At 41.3% G+C, this 18479-nt stretch overlaps 1 protein-coding gene across 1 annotated transcript in view; it reads right to left on the minus strand.

The window, feature by feature from the left end:
• The window catches only part of LOC144687970 (mucin-2-like), a 47458-nt gene extending 29186 nt beyond the window's left edge, over nt 1-18272 (minus strand). The window contains exons 1-5 of the mRNA XM_078554630.1: nt 18258-18272; nt 12624-12716; nt 11854-11926; nt 10517-10672; nt 8211-8305 (exon numbers count right to left, since the gene is read on the minus strand). Coding sequence (XP_078410756.1) covers nt 8211-8305; nt 10517-10672; nt 11854-11926; nt 12624-12716; nt 18258-18272 — 432 coding nt within the window. The remainder of the gene's footprint in view (nt 1-8210; nt 8306-10516; nt 10673-11853; nt 11927-12623; nt 12717-18257) is intronic.
• Nucleotides 18273-18479: the final 207 nt, after the last annotated feature.

Here is an 18479-nt window from a genome sequence, read left to right on the forward strand (position 1 = left end):
AAAATCATGAAAAGAAGCAAAACAAATGCAGTGCCACTCTGAACCAACTGAAGAAACAGTTGATGGAGACAAAATAGGCATTAAAAAGAAAAGTCATGGAACTTTCCAAAATGCAAATGGGTAGCTCAACCCCCAGAGTGAACCAAGTTAAGATTTCACCAGAGGGACATTTGGCCGAATGTGAAATCAAAATGAAGAATGAGACAAAACCCTGTGGCAAATAAAAGAAGAAAAATCAGAAATCAAAGCCAAAAAGCCGGTAGGATAAGTATCCAGAACGCGTTCTGCAGCCGAGAAAGGCTACTCGCAAATTGAAAAAGAGGGCTTATGTATCATATTTGGGGGTAAGAAGTTCCATCAGTATTTGCACGGTTGACACTCCTTCATAGTGTCAGATCATAAACCACTGTTAGGCTTGTTTAGTAAAAGTAAGGCAATCCCACCAATAGCCTCTACTAAAATTCAAAGATGGGCTTTAATTTTTTTGGCATACGAGTACATTTTTATGTACGATACATAAAGGTGTGCTTATAGCAAATGCAGATGCCCTCAGTCTTCTCCCTTTGCCAGGTAACATTACACATGTCCAAGTACCTCAAGAGGTAGTACTTGCATTGAACTTCCTGGACACCTCACCAATCTGCTTGAGACAGATAAATAATTGAACAAATCGCGATTAAATTTTAGCAAGAATCCGTGAACAAGTATTACAAGGATGGTCAAATGCACAAATTCCTGAAGAATTAAAGCCATTCTTTGTACGTAGATCCAAACTGAGTTGTCAAGATGGTATCTTATTATGGGGATCAAGAGTCATTATCTCTGTCCAAGGAAGAAAACCATTATTGGAAGAATTTCCTAGTGCACATCCTGGTATTTCAAAAATGAAGATGCTCGCACAAAGTTATACCTGGTGGCCAGGTATAGATAGTGATATCGAAAGAATGGTGAAACACCGTCTCCAGTGTCAGCAACAGCAGAAGTTGCCCGTTTCAGCTCCACTGCATCTGTGGGAGTGGCCTGGTCAACCCTGGGTTAGACTATATATAGACTATGTAGGTCCATTTCTAGGTACCATGTTTCTTGTGATTATCAATGCTCATTCCAAACAGATGGATGAGTTTGAAGTGAGCTCACTGACTTCATCAGCAACCATTGAAAAACTGCGCCAGAGTTTCAGTGTTCATGGTTTGCCTGAAGTTGTGTCAGACAATGGTACGGCTTTCACTAGCACTGAATTCCAAAGATTTGTGAACCTAAATGGGATTAAACACATCAGGACAGCACCATGCTATCCCTTGTCTAATGGGTTAGCAGAAAGAGCAGTACAAACCTTTGAAACAGGCATGAAGAAGCTATCAAAGGGAACAGTGGAAATGCCAGTTTCAAGATTGCTGTTCAGCTATCGCACAACTCCTCATGCAACCACTGGTTTAACACCTTCAGAACTGTTAATGAAGCACAGACTTCGCATAAGATTGAGACTAGTATTCCCTAATTTAGAGAGGAAGGTGGAGAGAAACCAGGATAGTCAGAAAGTGAATCATGACGTTCACAGTAAACATCAAGAGTTTACTGTCGGAGAGACAGTTTTTGTATGAAATTTTGCAAATGGACCGAGATGGGTCCCTGTTACAATCGTCTCTGAAACAGGACCGTTATCTTATCAGGTAGAAGTGTAAAACAGGATTGTTAGGAAACACGTGGATGATCTCAGAAGCCGAGAAACCCTACAACAACCAGTTAATCCACCTGAAATCGAAGTCGAAATTTCAACCCCTGAGGTACCAGGTCGACAAAGAATAGACATACCAGATGTCTCTGTTAAAGTAAATAATTCTGAACTGCCATTGTTTAGGAATGTCCCTGAAGATGCAGTTCCTGTGCAAGTCGATCCAATGGAAGAACCTCCAGCTGTAGAGTTGTGATGCTCTATTCAAAACCGATAACCTCCTCAAAGATTAAATTTATAATGGCATGAATTGTATATAATTGTATATAATATGGGTTAAGATGTTTTTGTAAGTAAGAGGGTAAAACAAAATTAAAGGGGGAGGAATGGGTAATTGTAAGTTAAACCATTTCTTACTGTTATGGGAGTCATATGACTGTATAGACCAATCAGCCCAAAGCATGAGGAATCTTAGGGGCGGAGCTTTTTGCCCTGGTCTTGGAACAAGCATGTAGCTTCATCTGGAGTCTGTAAATATAGTTTACTGTTTCTTACAAGAAGCCCATCCTGCACTCCAAGTTTATTACAAAGACACTTTGGAATTTCGGGTGCAGTGTGGGTGGCAGCCTTACATCTTGTAAGATGATGGTTTGTGCCAAGGTGGTCAATCAACTCTGTGTTATGCATCACAAAAACAAAATTACCTGGAAAAACTCAGCAGGTCTGGCAGCATCGGCTGAGAAGAAAAGAGTTGATGTTTCGAGTCCTCACGACCCTTCAACAGAACTCAGTCGCCTGATGTGGCCTAGGAGCCCCACTCTATCATGCATTCTCTGCTGCATTTGCTGCAGAGGAAGACAGTGGGCTGAGAAAGTGCACAATTTGCTGGCCTCTGTTTTCTCTGGGCCTTCTCCTTGGCCAGCTGTGCTTTCTGTTTCTGCTCGCCTCTTCCAATGCCCTTCTAAATAGTCAGCCTTCAGAGGTCACGACCGTCAGCGACTGTCTCCCAAATGTCAGTGTCAATATCCACCATCTTCATATTTTGCTTGTGGGTGTCCTTGTTGTGGAAGTATGGATGCTCAGGAGGTTGTGACCCAGTTGCCCATTCACATTACAGAAAGTCTTTGGGTATACGGCCGTGACCCAGGCAATGAACGTGGCTGAGTCAGCGCAGGTGTCATTGGCTCAGCAATGAGTGCCTGCTGATGGAATTACCATGCTCCAGGACCTCTTAGTTGGTGACCTTGTCCTACCAAGAGATGCTGAGACAGCGAAGGTGGAAACTGTTCAGCCTTCTCTCCTGCCTGATAAGGTGCAATATAAATGATTTCTTTTTTTGGCTGTTACAAACCAGATAAAAGCTGTATATTAAATCATTCACCAGAAGAAGGAAAGAAAAATAAGATTATTAAATAAATTTTTATATGTAAAAGATATGTTGTCTAGGGTGATGAGAAGTGTTGGTATCATGCCCTACAAATACAATGTGAAGGATTATAGCTTGCCTACCTCTGGAAAGGAACTAATGACAAAAACTTTAAACATTCCGATTTAAAATAACCAGCTTTCACCCTTGATTTAGAGTTTGAATCCAGCAAAAACCACTTCAATGAACATCTAATCTGTTTGATAGGCTTAAACATTTCTGGCGAGTTTGGTGTAGGTGGGGGGGGTGGGGTCTGCCTGTAGTTCCAAATCACCTTGAGTTCATCAGAGGAATCATAATTTGACCCAAACGGTTGGTACAAGAAATGGGGTAAAATGTAAGACTATTTCTAAATAGCAGAAGCAACAATAACAACTTGTATTTATATAGCACCATTAACATAATAAAACGTCTCAAGATGCTTCACAGAAGCATAATAAAACAAAAAATGATATTGAGTCACATAAGGACATATTAGGGCAGATGATCAAAGCTTGGTCAAAGAGTTAAGGTTTTAAGGAGGGTCTTAAAGAAGGAAAGATGTAGAAAGACAGATAAGCTTAGGAAGGAAATTCCAGTGCTTAAAGCTGAAGGCATGGCCATAATGGGTTCTGGGGCTAGAGGAGATTTATGAGTTAGTGAGTGGCAAGGCCATGGACGGATTGGAAACCAAGGATGAAAATTATAAAACTGAGGCATTGCATAACCAATGTTGGTCAGTGAAAACAGGGATGATTTGTGAACAGGACTTAGTACAGGTAAGGACACAGGCAGCAGAGTTTTGGATGACCTCAAATTTACTGAGGGGAGAATGTGGGAGACCAGCCAGGAATGCATTGAAACAGTCAAGTCTAGAGGTAACAAAGGCAGGGATGAGAGTCTCAGCAGCAGATGAGCTGAGGCAGGGACAAAGTAGATCATGTTGTGGAGATGAAAATAGCTAAAATAATTGGAACTGTTAAAACTAGCACATCTCAATAAAATCATCTCAGGTTTTGTATTTTACCTTGCAGGACTAGTCCTTATATTGAATTACTATTATGTTCTTTTTGTTGATGATTATGTCTTGGACTGTCTCTTTAATGCAAGGTAGAATAGAGTAATGAAGGGTCATATGATCTGCTACCAATTCTGCCTGACAACAAGCCTGTATGGCTTGGTTATCATGGAAATAAGGGGCCCAACTTGAGACTTACTGAGAGTTGGGGGTTTAAACTAATTTGGCAGGGGGATCGGATACGGAGTGGAGGTATAGCAGGAGGTGATGTACAGATAGGTATAGAAGAAAAATCAAGTCAGTCTGGAAGGCAGAGCGTCTATAGTCAAGTTAAGGCACAAGGAAGCATGGCATGGCTGGATGGCATTTATTTTAATGCAAGAGTCCTGCAAGTAAGGCAGATGAGTTGAGGGTGCTGATTAACACATGGGGATATGATATCATTGCAACAACAGAGACATGGCTGAGGGAGGGGCAGGACTGGCAGCTCAATATTCCGGGGTATAGAATCTTCAAGCAAGACAGGGTGGGGGGTGTAAAAGAAGAGGTGGTGTCGCAAGATTGATCACGGAGTCAATTACTGCAATAAGGAGGGATGATATCTTTGAAGGTTCTTCAAATGAGGCCATATGGGTAGAACTTAAAAACAAAATGGGAGCAATCACATTGCTGGGAGTGTACTATAGACCCCAAACAGTCAGGGAGAGATAGAAGGGAAGATATGTAGGTACATCTCAGAGAAGTGTAAAAATAATAGCATAATAATAGTAGGGATTTCAACTTCCCCAAAATTAACTGGGATAGACAAAGGGTAAAAGGCTTAGAGGGGGTGGAACTCTTAAAATGTATCCAGGAGAGCTTTTTAAGCCAGCACATAGAAAGTCCTGCAAGAGAGGGGGCGGTGCTGGACCTAGTTTTAGGGAATGAAGCTGGGCAAGTGGTAGATGTGTCAGTGGGGGAACATTTCGGTGATAGTGACCATAACTCAGTAACATTTAAGGTAGTTATGGAAAAGGACAAAGGTGGACCGTAAATAAAGGTTCTGAACTGGGGGAAGGCATATTAACATGATAAGACAGGACCTGGCCAAAGTGGACTGGGAGCAGCTACGTGTAGGAAAATCTACATCAGAGCAGTGAGAATCCTTCAAAAAGGAAATAGTGAAAGTGCAGGGCCAACATGTTCCCATAAAGGTGAAGGGTGGGACCAACAAGTCCAGAGAGCCCTGGGTGTTGAGGAATGTACAGGATTGGGTAAGGTAAAAAAAAGAAGCTTATGGTAAATAGGAGGGCTCAAAACAGCAGAAGCCCTAGAGGAGTATAGAAAGTACAGGGGGTTACTTAAAAAAGAAATTAGGAGAGCGAAGAGGGGACATGAAAAAACACTGGTGGGTAAAATAAAGGAAAATCCAAAGGTGTTTTATAAGTATATTAGGGGCAAGAAGGTAACCAGGGACCAAAGTGGCAATCTGTGTGAGGACACGGAAGACATAGGTGAGGTTTTAAATAAGTACTTTATTTACTATACAGAAGGACAAGGTAGATATAGAAATCAGGGAGGGGGGCTGTGATATTCTTGGACAAATTAGCATTGAGAGGGAGGAGATATTAGTGGTTTTAGTGGGCTTAAAATTGAATAAATCCCCAGGCCCAGATGATATGTGTCCCAGGCTGCTGTGGAAGGCAAGGGAGGAGATTGCAGGGGCCCTGACATTAATCTTCAAATCCTCTCTGGCCACAGGAGAGGCGCCAGAAGACTGGGAGACAGCAAATGTGCTACCATTATTCAAGAAAGGTGTAGGGATAAACCAGGGAACTGTAGGCCAGTGAGCTTAACATCAGTGGCAGGGAAATTTTTGGAAAAAATTCTGAGGGGCAGAATTAACCTCCACTTGGAGAGGCAAGGATTAATCCAGAATAATCAGCATGGCTTTGTCAGTGGGAGATCATGCCTAACAAATTTGATTGAATTTTTCAAGGAGGTGACTAGTTGTGTAGATGAGGGTAGTGCAGTTGATGTAGTCTACATGGACCTCAGTAAGGTTTTTGACATGGTCTCACATGGGAGAATGGTCAAGAAGGTACGAGCCCATGGGATCCAGGGCAATTTGGCAAATTGGATCCAAAATTAGTTTAGTGGCAGGAGGCAGAGGGTGATGGTCGAAGGTTGTTTTTGTGACTGGACACCTGTGACCAGTGGCGTACTGCAGGGTTCGGTGCTAGGTCCCTTGCTGTTTGTAGTGTACATTAATGATCTGGACATGAATGTAAGAGGTGTGATCAGTAAGTTCGCAGATGGTATGAAAATTGGTGGTATGGTAAATAGTGAGGAGGAAAGCCTTAGACTAGAGGATGATATAGATGTCCTGGTCAGATGGGCAGAACAGTGGCAAATAGAATTTAATCCTGAAAAGTGTGAGGTGATGCATTTTCGGAGGACTAACAAGGCAAGGGAGTACACTATAAATGGTAGGACCCCTAGGAAGTAGAGACGATCAGAGGGACCTTGGTGTGCATGTCCATAGATCCTTGAAGGCAGCAGGACAGGTAGATAAGGTGGTTAAGAAGGCATGTGGAATACTTGCCTTCATTAGTTGAGGCATTGAATACAAGAGCAGGGATGTTATGATGGAGCTGTATAAAGCGTTAGTTAGGCCATCTGGAATACTGTGTGCAGTTCTGGTTGCCACACTATAGGAAGGATATGATTGCACTAGAAAGGATGCAGAGGAGATTCACCAGGATGTTGCCTGGGCTGGAGTGTTTCAGCTATGAAGAGAGACTGGATAGGCTAGGGTTGTTTTCCTTGTAGCAGAGAAGGCTGAGGGGGGACCTGATTGAACTGTACAAAATTATGAGGGGCATAGATAGGGTGGATAGGAAGAAACTTTTCCCCTTAGTGGGAGGGTCAATAACCAGGGGACATAGATTTAAGGTAAGGGGCTGGAGGTTTAGAAGGGATTGGAGGAAAAACGTTTTCACCCAGCGGTAGGGGGTATCTGGAACTCACTTCCTGAATGGGTGGTAGAGGCAGGAACCATCACAACATTTAAGACACATTTAGATGGACACTTGAAATGCCATAGCATACAAGGCTATGGGCCAAGTGCTGGAAAATGGGATTAGAGTAGATAGGGACTTGATGACTGGCATGGACACTATGGGCCAAAGGGCCTCTTTCAGTGCTATAAAACCCTATGACTCTATGAGTAAGGTGCAAGATGGTCACAGTTGAAAATAAAGGCAAGAAAAGCAGGGCTGACTGTGGACAGACTTTCTGTCAGAGCTTTTTTTGGAGACAACAACAGAGGCAAAGGCTGCAGCTGGTGTAGTCAGCAGAGAGAAGAAGGCTGCGAGTCCTCTGTGAGCTACCAGGCAGAATGTGGTAGGGAGGACCTTCTTTGATTGAAGAGCCACATCCCATGGCAATCTAAAGACGCTGGAAGATTTATCCTGGTGAGGTCAGCCCATCAGAGTGGGCCTTGCTATTGAAAGTCAGTTCAGAAATTTTCAGAGGGCTGAGGGAGAGGATCTTCGACGGTCATTGGACTCTATGGGTCAGTGAAACAGGGAGATGTGAATGCATTGGAAACTGAGAGACTGTGGACTGTTCTCTATTAAGACTGTAATTATGTGGAGAGCATCCTGTAAAGTACATATAAACAGTGTGGGGTTATCAGTCATGTTAAGGCATTAATACAGGGCTTTATTTCTGCAGTTTAGAGTATTATTTGGCTACTAAATCATGTTTAGTTAATGTTGGTTTTAGTTGTTTTGTTACAGTAAAAGTCTTAAAACTTGAAATCTTGTCACGTGATTCCTTTGAGTTGGTCACTGGTAATTCAAATCTGTTTTTAAAAGGAACAGATGGCATATGCTCTCTGGCTAAACTTATGATTTAAGTTTATACTATTTAATTGTTTTGATTTTAGCTATTTGTGAGTATTGAAATATTTCTGTACTGCACTGTTAAACTAACTTAAAAGTCAGTAGGTCATGCTTAATTTAAAAGCTGCAGGCACTTTATGAATTAAATACATAATGCTAATTCATGTATTAACAGCTTCTGACTTTACATGGCTTTGCAGGCTTTCATTCTTTCCACAGAATTCTTACCTGATAATATTTCATGTAATCCACTGTCGAGTGACACACGGAGAAGGCAGCCACTGGATCTTTTAAGTAGGAGCAATGTTGTTTGGCATAGTGTTCTGCAAGGCAAATTTAATAATGTTATTTTTCATCAGTATGCAATTTAAATACCTAATTCAAATGTTTTTAATGCATAAAATAAATTCATCTATAATATGTTAAAATAAACCTTTGATCTACATGCACTCCCTTTCTGCATTACCTAGCTTCCTTTTGTCATGCTTTTGTCACACTTTGTATTGACATTTCTCCTTTATAAAATCTTACATTAATATTTTTAATATATTCACTCATGTAGACTTGTCACACCATAGTTTCATCCTCCCTTCAGTTCTATCTCCCAGCTCAAGCATCACCTATGATGCTGTGGTGACTTATCCTTCGACATAAACATGATGAAGAAATGTTTGCTTGCAATAAGCAGTTTCTGCTGTGTTCAATGGGATTAGTGAGTGGCAGGACAGCTGCAGAAAGAGATGAATCAAGTGGAGGGTGAAGCACCAGGAAAGGTCAGAAAGACCCACAGAATTTGGGAGACAGAGAGACCTGGAGACATTGGGAAACACTGGAAGAAAGATTAAGGAATTAGCCACCTACACTCACAAGGGACCAGGCATTGTTTTAAAAAGAGAGAACAATCAGGGCCTTTAAAAATCATAAGCTGACAAAAAATGAATTGAGGCACTTACAAACATTATGCTACCTTGTCCCCATGCTCACATATCCAAACCACAATCAAGATTTGAGATCACCGACCTGCTTTCCACATCTCAACGCAAACCTCCTACCAGTACTTCATATACTCATACTCCTTGCTTTCATTTTCTTTCCCAATGTGCACTACCACTTGCTCCCGCACCAAGATTTCCTATTCCCACTGCAATCTGCTCCTTCAATCTGAACACCGATGCTTCCTCTCCCTTTCCATTAACCACTGCACAGTATCACCTCTTGACTACATATAAATTTATTCCTGCATGTCCTCCCTTTCCTTTCTCCTTTCCCAGCTTTCCTCCTCCATATCCAATTGTGTTCCAACCATTTATCACTCACTCCTGTTATCTCCTGCACGAATCCCTTTTATTTTCCCTCTTTCCCACCCTTTCATACCATCTTTTCCCCCTAACACCCTTTCTTCCTTTCCACTCTGCAATAACCCCCAGCTCCAATACTATCCCTCATTATTACAAAATTCAGCCACACCTCTCCTCCAACAAACCTAACACAAACTCTCCCGGGTCTACTAAGCTAAACACTGACAACAGATACAACAAACAGACAACAAGTAGAATACCAGATGCAACAGTACCTGCTGCTTCTTGAATAGGAAAAATCCCTTTACTATTTCAAAATCCCACAAATCTCATTATAGTACAACGCCAGTCTACCTAGGACAGGTGACTTCTTCATACCTTTCTATGTTTATTCAGTTTTAAACAATTTAAGTGACAAACATTTAGGGCCTGAAATTTCATTTGCGGCAGGCAGGCATATTTATAATGCAAAATACCTGTGAAAACTTGTCGTGTTATAATTGCAGCCTCTTTCTTTTCCTCAGGGTTCTTTTCTCTACTTTTGGCATCAAGATAATGCAGTTAGTAGAGAGAAGCTGCTGCAGTATGTTTGGCTACCCAGATGCAATGTTGCAGAATGACAGGATTAAACAGAATCTCTCACTGCTGAAATCCAGTGATGTTGTCATGAGAAAGTGCTAGGTGAAGGCCAAGTTTTTTTTCCCTGTGGCTGTTCCTGTGCTTTTGCAAGCCATTGACCGAGAATGGTGTTTGTAGTGTGTTGCCCTCATCCAATCTCATGCATATCCACGGAAACCAGTAAACAGAGCAAAAGGGGGATGTAGAACCATAAATTGCAAGCGGGCCTTGAAACTCCTTATATGGATAATTCACGAATCATAACATTGCCTCAAAAAACGTTCTATTTGACCAGTCAATTTCTATCTTACATTATTTGTCCAGAATACTGCGATCTAGACATATAACCAAGGTTGATTGTTCTTTGAGTCAACTTAATTTGGCAGAAAATAACCTGACTGAAAAAAGTGTAAATGCTGATTTAAGCAAAAAGGATAGTTTGTGAGAAGATTTCTACTTGGTCAGATATTGAATTGCAGCAATTTGTGACCATAAAGTTTTTTTTATTTTAAAGAGGATGAGAAATTCACTATATCCATTCATAAGATGCTTTATTACAACATGGCAGAGTAAAATCAATTTCTGTTATAGGTTAGAGGATTTTCCATTTTATATTACCATTTTCTGAACTAACACATGGAGCTAGTATCTCTGTTTCAGGGCAACCACTTTCAGCTTCCCAGGAATTAACAAAAGTAGGAGATGCCTCTTCCACAATGTTATATGCGGACAGGAAGTCGTCATTTGCATTGTCATTGAAGGTGCCACATAGTCCTGTGAAACAGAAAATATACATTATCAAAAGAAAGTGCTAATTTGATAATAGTTTTCATGCTAATGCAATCACATCATTAATTCATACCACTCTCAATTTGTACTGAAAGTGTCAGTCACGGCTCAGTTGATAGCACTCTCACTTCTTAGTCAGGAGGCTGTGGGTTCAAATCCCATTCCATAGACTTAAACCCACTAACCAGGCTGACATTTCAGGGCAGTACTGAGAGAGTTCTGCACTGTCAGAGGTGCCATATTTAGGATGAGATGTTAAACCAAGGTTGCATTGGCCCTCCCAGGTGGATGTGAAAACTCCTATGGCACTATTTTGAGTAAGAACAGGAGAATTTATCTTGAAGTCCTGACCAATATTTAGCCCATGGCCAACATTATTTAACAATAAGATTATTTGGCCATTATTGCATTGCTGTTTGTGAGACATTGCAATGTGTAAATTGGCTGCCATGTTTCTTACATTACACCAGTGACTGTAGCTAAAAAAAAATAGTGCTTTGTGGTGTCCTAGGGTCATGAAAGGTGCCATATAAAATGCAGGTCCCTTTTCATAAAATACATATACCACAATAAATTATCTTCACACCCATACAGTCACACTAAAAGCCAAAAGCGCTTGATATTGATTGCAGCATACTTAATGAATGTTAAATTGGTAGGTTTTAGGCATTGGGCAAGTCAATCCAAATTTAAATTGTAAAAAAAAACTGGTAGATGCCTGAGGGCATTAAGCATAAAATGGGAGAGAGAGGGAGAGGATGGTGTGACAGAACCATTTTCACTGTAAATGTTCAGGCTGCCTAAATGCAAAATCATAAAATGCATGGAAAACGTGAATAGCATAATCTGGAGCATAGCCAAATGCTTTACCTAATTTTTTTACAGGCACTAATGTATGCATTGGATAAGCAATTATTTAAATACATTTTGCAGGTAATAAACACACAACCTTTTGTGCTTCCCTGGGCATCTTCAGGCAGTGATATGTAAAGCTGCATAATAGGAGATGTCTGTATTTGCATCTTCATTCCAGATTTTATTGCCACTTGAAGGAACATTGAAGACTGTTGAAATATTATTATATCACCTGTATGAAGAAAAATAATTCAGGTTAGCTTCATTATTATTTATTAATTCAGTAAATAGAATGAGATTATTTATTTTACCTCTTGCAAAGGGAAGTCCAACTTGATTCCCTTCAGAATAAACATTGCCATCATTTGTGAATGCATACCAGGTCTGCACAAGAGATAAAAAAATTCTTTGCATCATTTCTGGCTCAAAAACACCATTGAAAGAAAAGGGCATGAATAAACAACATTACAAATTCTGCTGAAAAGAGAATCATGCTGCTGAAGCTTGCACTCATCAGGACAAATTCAAGAATGCCAAATTTCAAATGATCACAACAATTTATACTACAGGGGAAAGGGGTGTTGATTGCTTGGTTGGCAAATTGACTGATTGGCTGAGGCATTGGCATGGAGAAATCAACAGGAACTATATACTCCCAACCTCCCGGGCAATTCAAAAAAGGTGCAAGACATGAATATATTCCTTTTGGTCCCTGCATATAAATGTATGTCACTTCTAGCAAGCGTAAATTATCCGTGTTATGGTCATCTTATATTGGTTGGTAGTGTAGCTATTAGCACACTCAGGATGGCTGGGCAACTGGTGACCAATCATGGAATCACCTCTAACAGTAGACGTTTTGTTTTGGATTTTCTCCATGACAATTCCTTGGCTAATCAGTCAACTTGCCAACCAATCAGCACCCTTTTCCCCTGTAGTATAACTGTAGTAGTGATCATTTGAAATTTGCCATTCTTGCATTTGTCCTGATGAGTGCAAGACAAAAAGCTTCAGCAACATGTCTCTCTTTTCAGCAATATTCAAGTTCTGTATTGCCAAGCAACTGATTACAAATTCTCACCTGATTGTTGGTGAACACCACACGCTGTAAACATGACTGTTTAAATGCGATTTGACATGGCCGCAGCTCAATCTTTACAGTCCATGCTTTTGTCTGTGGATGAAAAGTTACAAAATACAATAGTCTGAACTCTGTCAAATGGACATGTAGGAATTAGCACCTAATTAAAATCAAAATCTGAACTAGCCTGAATTCCAGTAGCTCAGTCAAATGGATGTAAAACTATCCCTAAATAATTTTCGCTTGTTCTTATCTCTAGGTTTATAAAAAGTGGTGCAGAGCGTCAATCATTAACATAGGAATAATTGTACCTTTTAGATTTAGTCAAAATATTAATTAAGTAGAATTCACAGCACAGAAACTGATGATTGGGTTCAACAGGTCTATGCCAGTGTTTGTTGTCCACTTGAGCCTGCTCCCACCCTACATCATTATACCCCATCAGCATAACTCTTATTTCTTTCTCCCTTATGTACTTAACTAGCTTCCTCTTAAATGCATCAGCTATTTGCCTCAACTACTCCATATGGCAGCAAGTTCCACATTCTAACCACTTTCTGGATAAAAATGTTTCTCCTGAATTTCCTACTAGATTTATTAATAACTATCTTATATTTATGACCTAGTTTTGGATTCCCCTATGATTTTTTTATTTGCTCCCAAAGAGGCTTCTGCACACTATAAGGTTCATTTTCTGCTTGTGTGTCTCTGGCATGTGCTCAGAATTTTACCTATCTATCATAAGATCGTGTAACTCTAATTAATGTTTTTTTAAATGAAATTAAAATGAATGGGCAGGATTTGAGATATGTGCTGCCAGTATGCACTATAATTGCAAAAGTGTCTATGTTATCCTCTTTTTGTTATTTAATGGATGTGCCAAGACGTATTCAAAATGGACAAAATACAATATTTGGAAATAAACCAATTTTTCTAACTTCATACTCTCAATGTATTATTATTATCTTTCCAATATTAAATGTAATGAAAGCTCACGTACAACAACAGCATAGTAAGTGCAATCTCCTTTCAATGTGTAATATTTATTATCAAACGTTGTAAAATGGGATCCTTCTTCAATTTTGCATCTTCCAGGGCAACTGATATCCGAGCACTCCCACATTCCACTCCAACAAACACTAGCAAGGAAATGCAATCATTAGGCAGGCAACTAAACACTCCAATACTCTGTCAAAAATCTGACAGGTGAGTTGTTGAAAGGTGTGTGATCTGAATGGATATAATTACCATGAATGACAGGAAGCGTTTCTTATTTGTCCAGGATTATAAATCATTCCACCGTATTCACAGGGACATGCTGTTCTGCTGAGACACCTGCCTGTGTCTCTTATATCATCAAGGACAGTGCCTGAAGCATAACATAAATGACTAAATTTATTTCCCCATGACAAAGTCAAAGAACGTGGCTTTCATTTAAAATGACCATTTGTTGTGACACTGCTGTCCTAGTGTTGTTGCAACAAAAGGCAGATTTGAATGAGGTTGCAGTTATTAAACCTACAAGCAGATCTCTTTAAAATTTAGAGTATAGTAATGCATAAATATACGGTTTCCAACAAATTGGTTTACAATACTGCCCTTGCATTGAAGTTAGATAATGTTGTGTAAAATAAAAACTTAGACTCAGGGCCCTGTCTCTGGTCCTGACCCTGACCCCAGCATTGGACATTCAATGAACTGGTTTAGTTTGAAATCACAGGTTATATCCTCTGTTTTTGAACTGTTTCCTGTCTGCTCTATCAATTTCCATGGGCCTCCTTGGTTACAGCTTCAACTGTATAATGTGCAAGTTGCATTGACACCAAAGTACTTGCTGTATGTTGTGGGAACTGTACTTGAAGTATGTTACTGTTTAATCAAATATCAACAGTGCTATTAAGCAGCACTTGCTGAGCAATAACCTGCTCATTGATGCTCGGCTTGGGGTCCTCCAGGGTCATTCAGCTTTTGACCTCATTACAGTCTTGGTTCAAACATGGGCCAAAGAGCTGAGTTCCAGAGGTGAGGTGAGAGTGACTGGCCTTGACAACAAGGCAGCATTTGACTGAGTGTCACATCAAGGAGCCCTAGCAAAACTGGAATCAATGGGAATCAGGAGGAAAACTCTCCACTGGTTGGAGTCATGCCTAGTACAAAGAAAGATGGTTGTGGTTGTTGGGGGCCAGTAATCTCAGCTCCAGGATATCACTGCAGGAGTTCCTCAGGGTAGTGTCCTAGGCCCAACCATCTTCAGCTGCTTCATCAATGACCTTTCTTTCACCATAAGGTCAGAAGTGGGGATGTTCGCTGATGATTGCACAATGTTCAGTGCCATTCGCGACTCCTCAGATACTGAAGCAGTCTATGTCCAAATGCAGCAAGACCTGGACAAAATCCAGGCTTGGGCTGACAAGTGGCAAGTTACATTTGTGCCACACAAGTGCCAGGCAGTGACCATCTCCAGCAAGAGAGAACCTAACCATCACCCCTTGACATTCAATGGCATTACCATCGCTAAATCCCCCACTGTCTACACCCAGAGGGTTACCATTCACCAGAAACTGAACTGGACTAGCCATGCAAATACTGTGACTACAAGAGCAGATCAGAGGCTAGGAATCCTGTGGTGAGTAACTCAACTTCTGACTCCCCAAAGATAGTCTGCCATCTAAAAGGCAGAAGTCAGGAGTATGATGGAATACTCCCCACTTGCCTGGATGAGTGAGCTCCAACAACTCTCAAGAAGCTCAACACCATCCAGGATAAAGCAAAATGCTTGATTGGCACTCCAACAAACATTCACTCCCTTGACCACTGACGAACAGTGACAGCAGTGTGTACAATCTACAAGATGCACTGCAGAAACTCACCAAGGCTCCTTAGACAGCACCTTCCAAACCCACGACTGCTTCCATCTAGGACAAGGGCAGCAGACACATGGGAGCACCACCACCTGGAAGTTCCTTTCCAAGCCATTCACCATCCTGACTTGGAAATATATCGTCATTCCTTCACTGTCGCTGGGTCAAAATCCTGAAACTCCCTCCCTAACCGCACTGTGGATGTACCTACACCACAGGGACTGCAGCGGTTCAAGACAGTAGCTCACCACCACCTTCTCAAGGGCAAATAGGGATAGGCAAGAAATGCTGACCTAGCCAGCGACGTCCACATCCCATAAAATTAATTTTAAAAAAATCAAATATGGGGCATATTTTACAGAAAAAAGCAACAGCTTATATTGTTCTGTTGGGAGATATCCTTCTACCAAACTGCAACACACACTGGGATGGACAAATGGACCACTGTTCAATCAAAGGACACCATTTCTAATAAGACAGTGCATCCCTCAGCACTGCACTTGGCTCATACTCAAGATTAAGACCAAAGGAATGACTGACTGTCTTTCTGTAGTAAAATGGAGTGTTCTGTACCTTTAAGAGAATGTAGTTAATTGACCATGTGACTATAGTGACTAATAGCTACACAATGCAGACTACTTGGGTAACAGCAATTCTAGAGCTGGAGGTGATTGAAGAAGCACACATGGTGTTAGTGCTCTGATCTTAAATCCAATAAACCACCAGTGCTCTGAAGAAGAGTTATACAGACTCAAAACGTTAGCTCTGTCTTTCTCTCCACAGATGCTGTCAGACCTGCAGAGTTTTTCCAGCATTTTTTGTTTTGGTTACAGATTTCCAACATCCACAGTATTTTGCCTTAAACTACCAATGTTTGTTCAGTTAATCGGTCTCTCTGCCTACATTGTTTCAAGCACCAGCTAATGTGTTAATATCAAGGGCGTAGCTAGTCAGACAAAGCAAACCTGATAACCAAAAACATAAATCTGGCAACAAGGATAAACCGGATCCATTGACGGCAACCAAGAAAGCCGTGTTAAGCCAGCTACTTTATTTTGCCACTACCTTGAAAGTTGTTTGAAAGCGCAGATTCCTTAGTCACCGAGTATGCCACGGTTTGGGCATCTTGAACCACTCAACCCCATTTCCGATGACTGGTCTCATTATGTTGAACACCTAGTGTTCTTCTTTACCACTAATGACATTGCAGGGGAGGACAAGAAGAGGGCAACTCTTTTGTCCACATGTGGGAGCAAAATGTATGGGCTGATCCGCAGCCTCACGTCACCTAACACCCCCGATACGGAGACTTTTGATGTGTTAGTAACCATTGCAAAAAACCACCTGAAGCCAAAGCCCTCAGTCACTGTGCAGCGTTTTAAATTCAATTCAAGGAATAGGCTTCTAGGAGCGACAATCACTGGATTTGTAGATGCCTTAAAGGAATTGATGCAATACTGTGAGGTCGGAACTTCAATTAAATTACATCTTGAGAGTCTGATTGATATATGTAATCGGGGCCGATGATATTCAAAAGTGATTGCTATCTGAAACTAATCTAGACTTCAGTAAGGCATTAGAATTGGCAACAGCCATGGAGAGTGCTGTTAGAGACTCGGAGGCAATAAAGATACACAAAATGGCGCCGTCCATCGTGTAGGGCGGGAAGGGCCAGTAACAAAAGGCGCAAAAACGTCATACTCCGCAGAAAGGCAGGGAAGGCCCACTAGATACAGACCATTGAAGTACAACAGTACCACAGTGAAGACCCACAACAGTAATGAGAGAAATGCACCCAGGCAGCCTGCAGGCGATTGACAGTTCAGAAATATCAAATACTTTTTCTGCCACTACAATGGTCACATAATGCGGCGCTGTCAAGATAGGCTGAGACAGCATTTTAAAAACAAAGGTAGAAATTGCAAAAGCTGTCTTGTTGAAGAACCAGAGGAGGCAGAATCTGACATCTATTCATTATACAACCTGAAAGTGGGTAAAACTGAGCCAATCCAAGTTGTCCTAGAAGGCTCTAGGGAATTCACGACCATCAATACACCGAGAATTGTATCAAAATACTCGAGTACCATTTGGGGTCTCATTGGCGTGTGCTACTTTCCAGCGTACATGGAAAATCTCCTTCAGGGACTGCGCCATGTCGTTGTTTATCTGAATGATGTCTTAGTCACTGGACAAACTCATGAAGAACACTTAGCTAATTTGGAGGAGGTGCTGAAACACTTCTTACAACTGGGGTGAGCTTGAAGCACGAGAAATGTCTTTTCCAAGCCAAAGAGGTAGTTTACTTGGGTCATAAGGTCAACGCGCAGGGCCTGCATCCCATGGAAGAAAAGGTCAAGGCTATTTGCGAGGGACCTGCACCGAGAAACACTACAGAACTAAAAGCCTTTTTAGGCATGATAAACTACTATGGGCAATTTCTCCCAAATCTATCAACCGTCCTGGCTCCGTTATACGCATTGCTTAAGAGAAACAATAAATGGATTTGACAAACTCCGCACCAGGATACGTTTCTGAAGGTGAAGCAATTGTTAAGATCATTGGCTCTACTGGTCCACCTGGACCCAAAGAAAGAATTGATTTTAACTTGTGATGCATCCCCTTGTGGAGTAGGGGCTGTACTTTCACATCAGATGGCGGATGGCTCTGAACAACCCATTGGTTATACATCTCGCATGCTCAGTGCTGCAGAGCGACGATATTCTCAAATTGAGAAGGAGGGCTTGTCTGTTGTGTTTGGAAATTCCAACAATACCTCCACGGTCGCCATTTTCGTATTATATCAGACCACGAGCCCCTGCTGGGATTATTTGGAGAGGATAAGGCGATACCCCCATCGCATCTGTTCACGTCCAGAGGTGGGCACTGATGTTGGCTGCTTACGAATACACTTTTATTCACCGATCGGGAAGCCAGATTGCACATGCTGATGCGCTGAGCCGCCTCCTCCTGAGAGATAACAACATAAAAGCTCAAT

The sequence above is a fragment of the Cetorhinus maximus genome, chromosome 12 (genome assembly GCF_964194155.1).
Source record: "Cetorhinus maximus chromosome 12, sCetMax3.hap1.1, whole genome shotgun sequence".
Classification (NCBI taxonomy): Eukaryota; Metazoa; Chordata; class Chondrichthyes; order Lamniformes; family Cetorhinidae; genus Cetorhinus; species Cetorhinus maximus.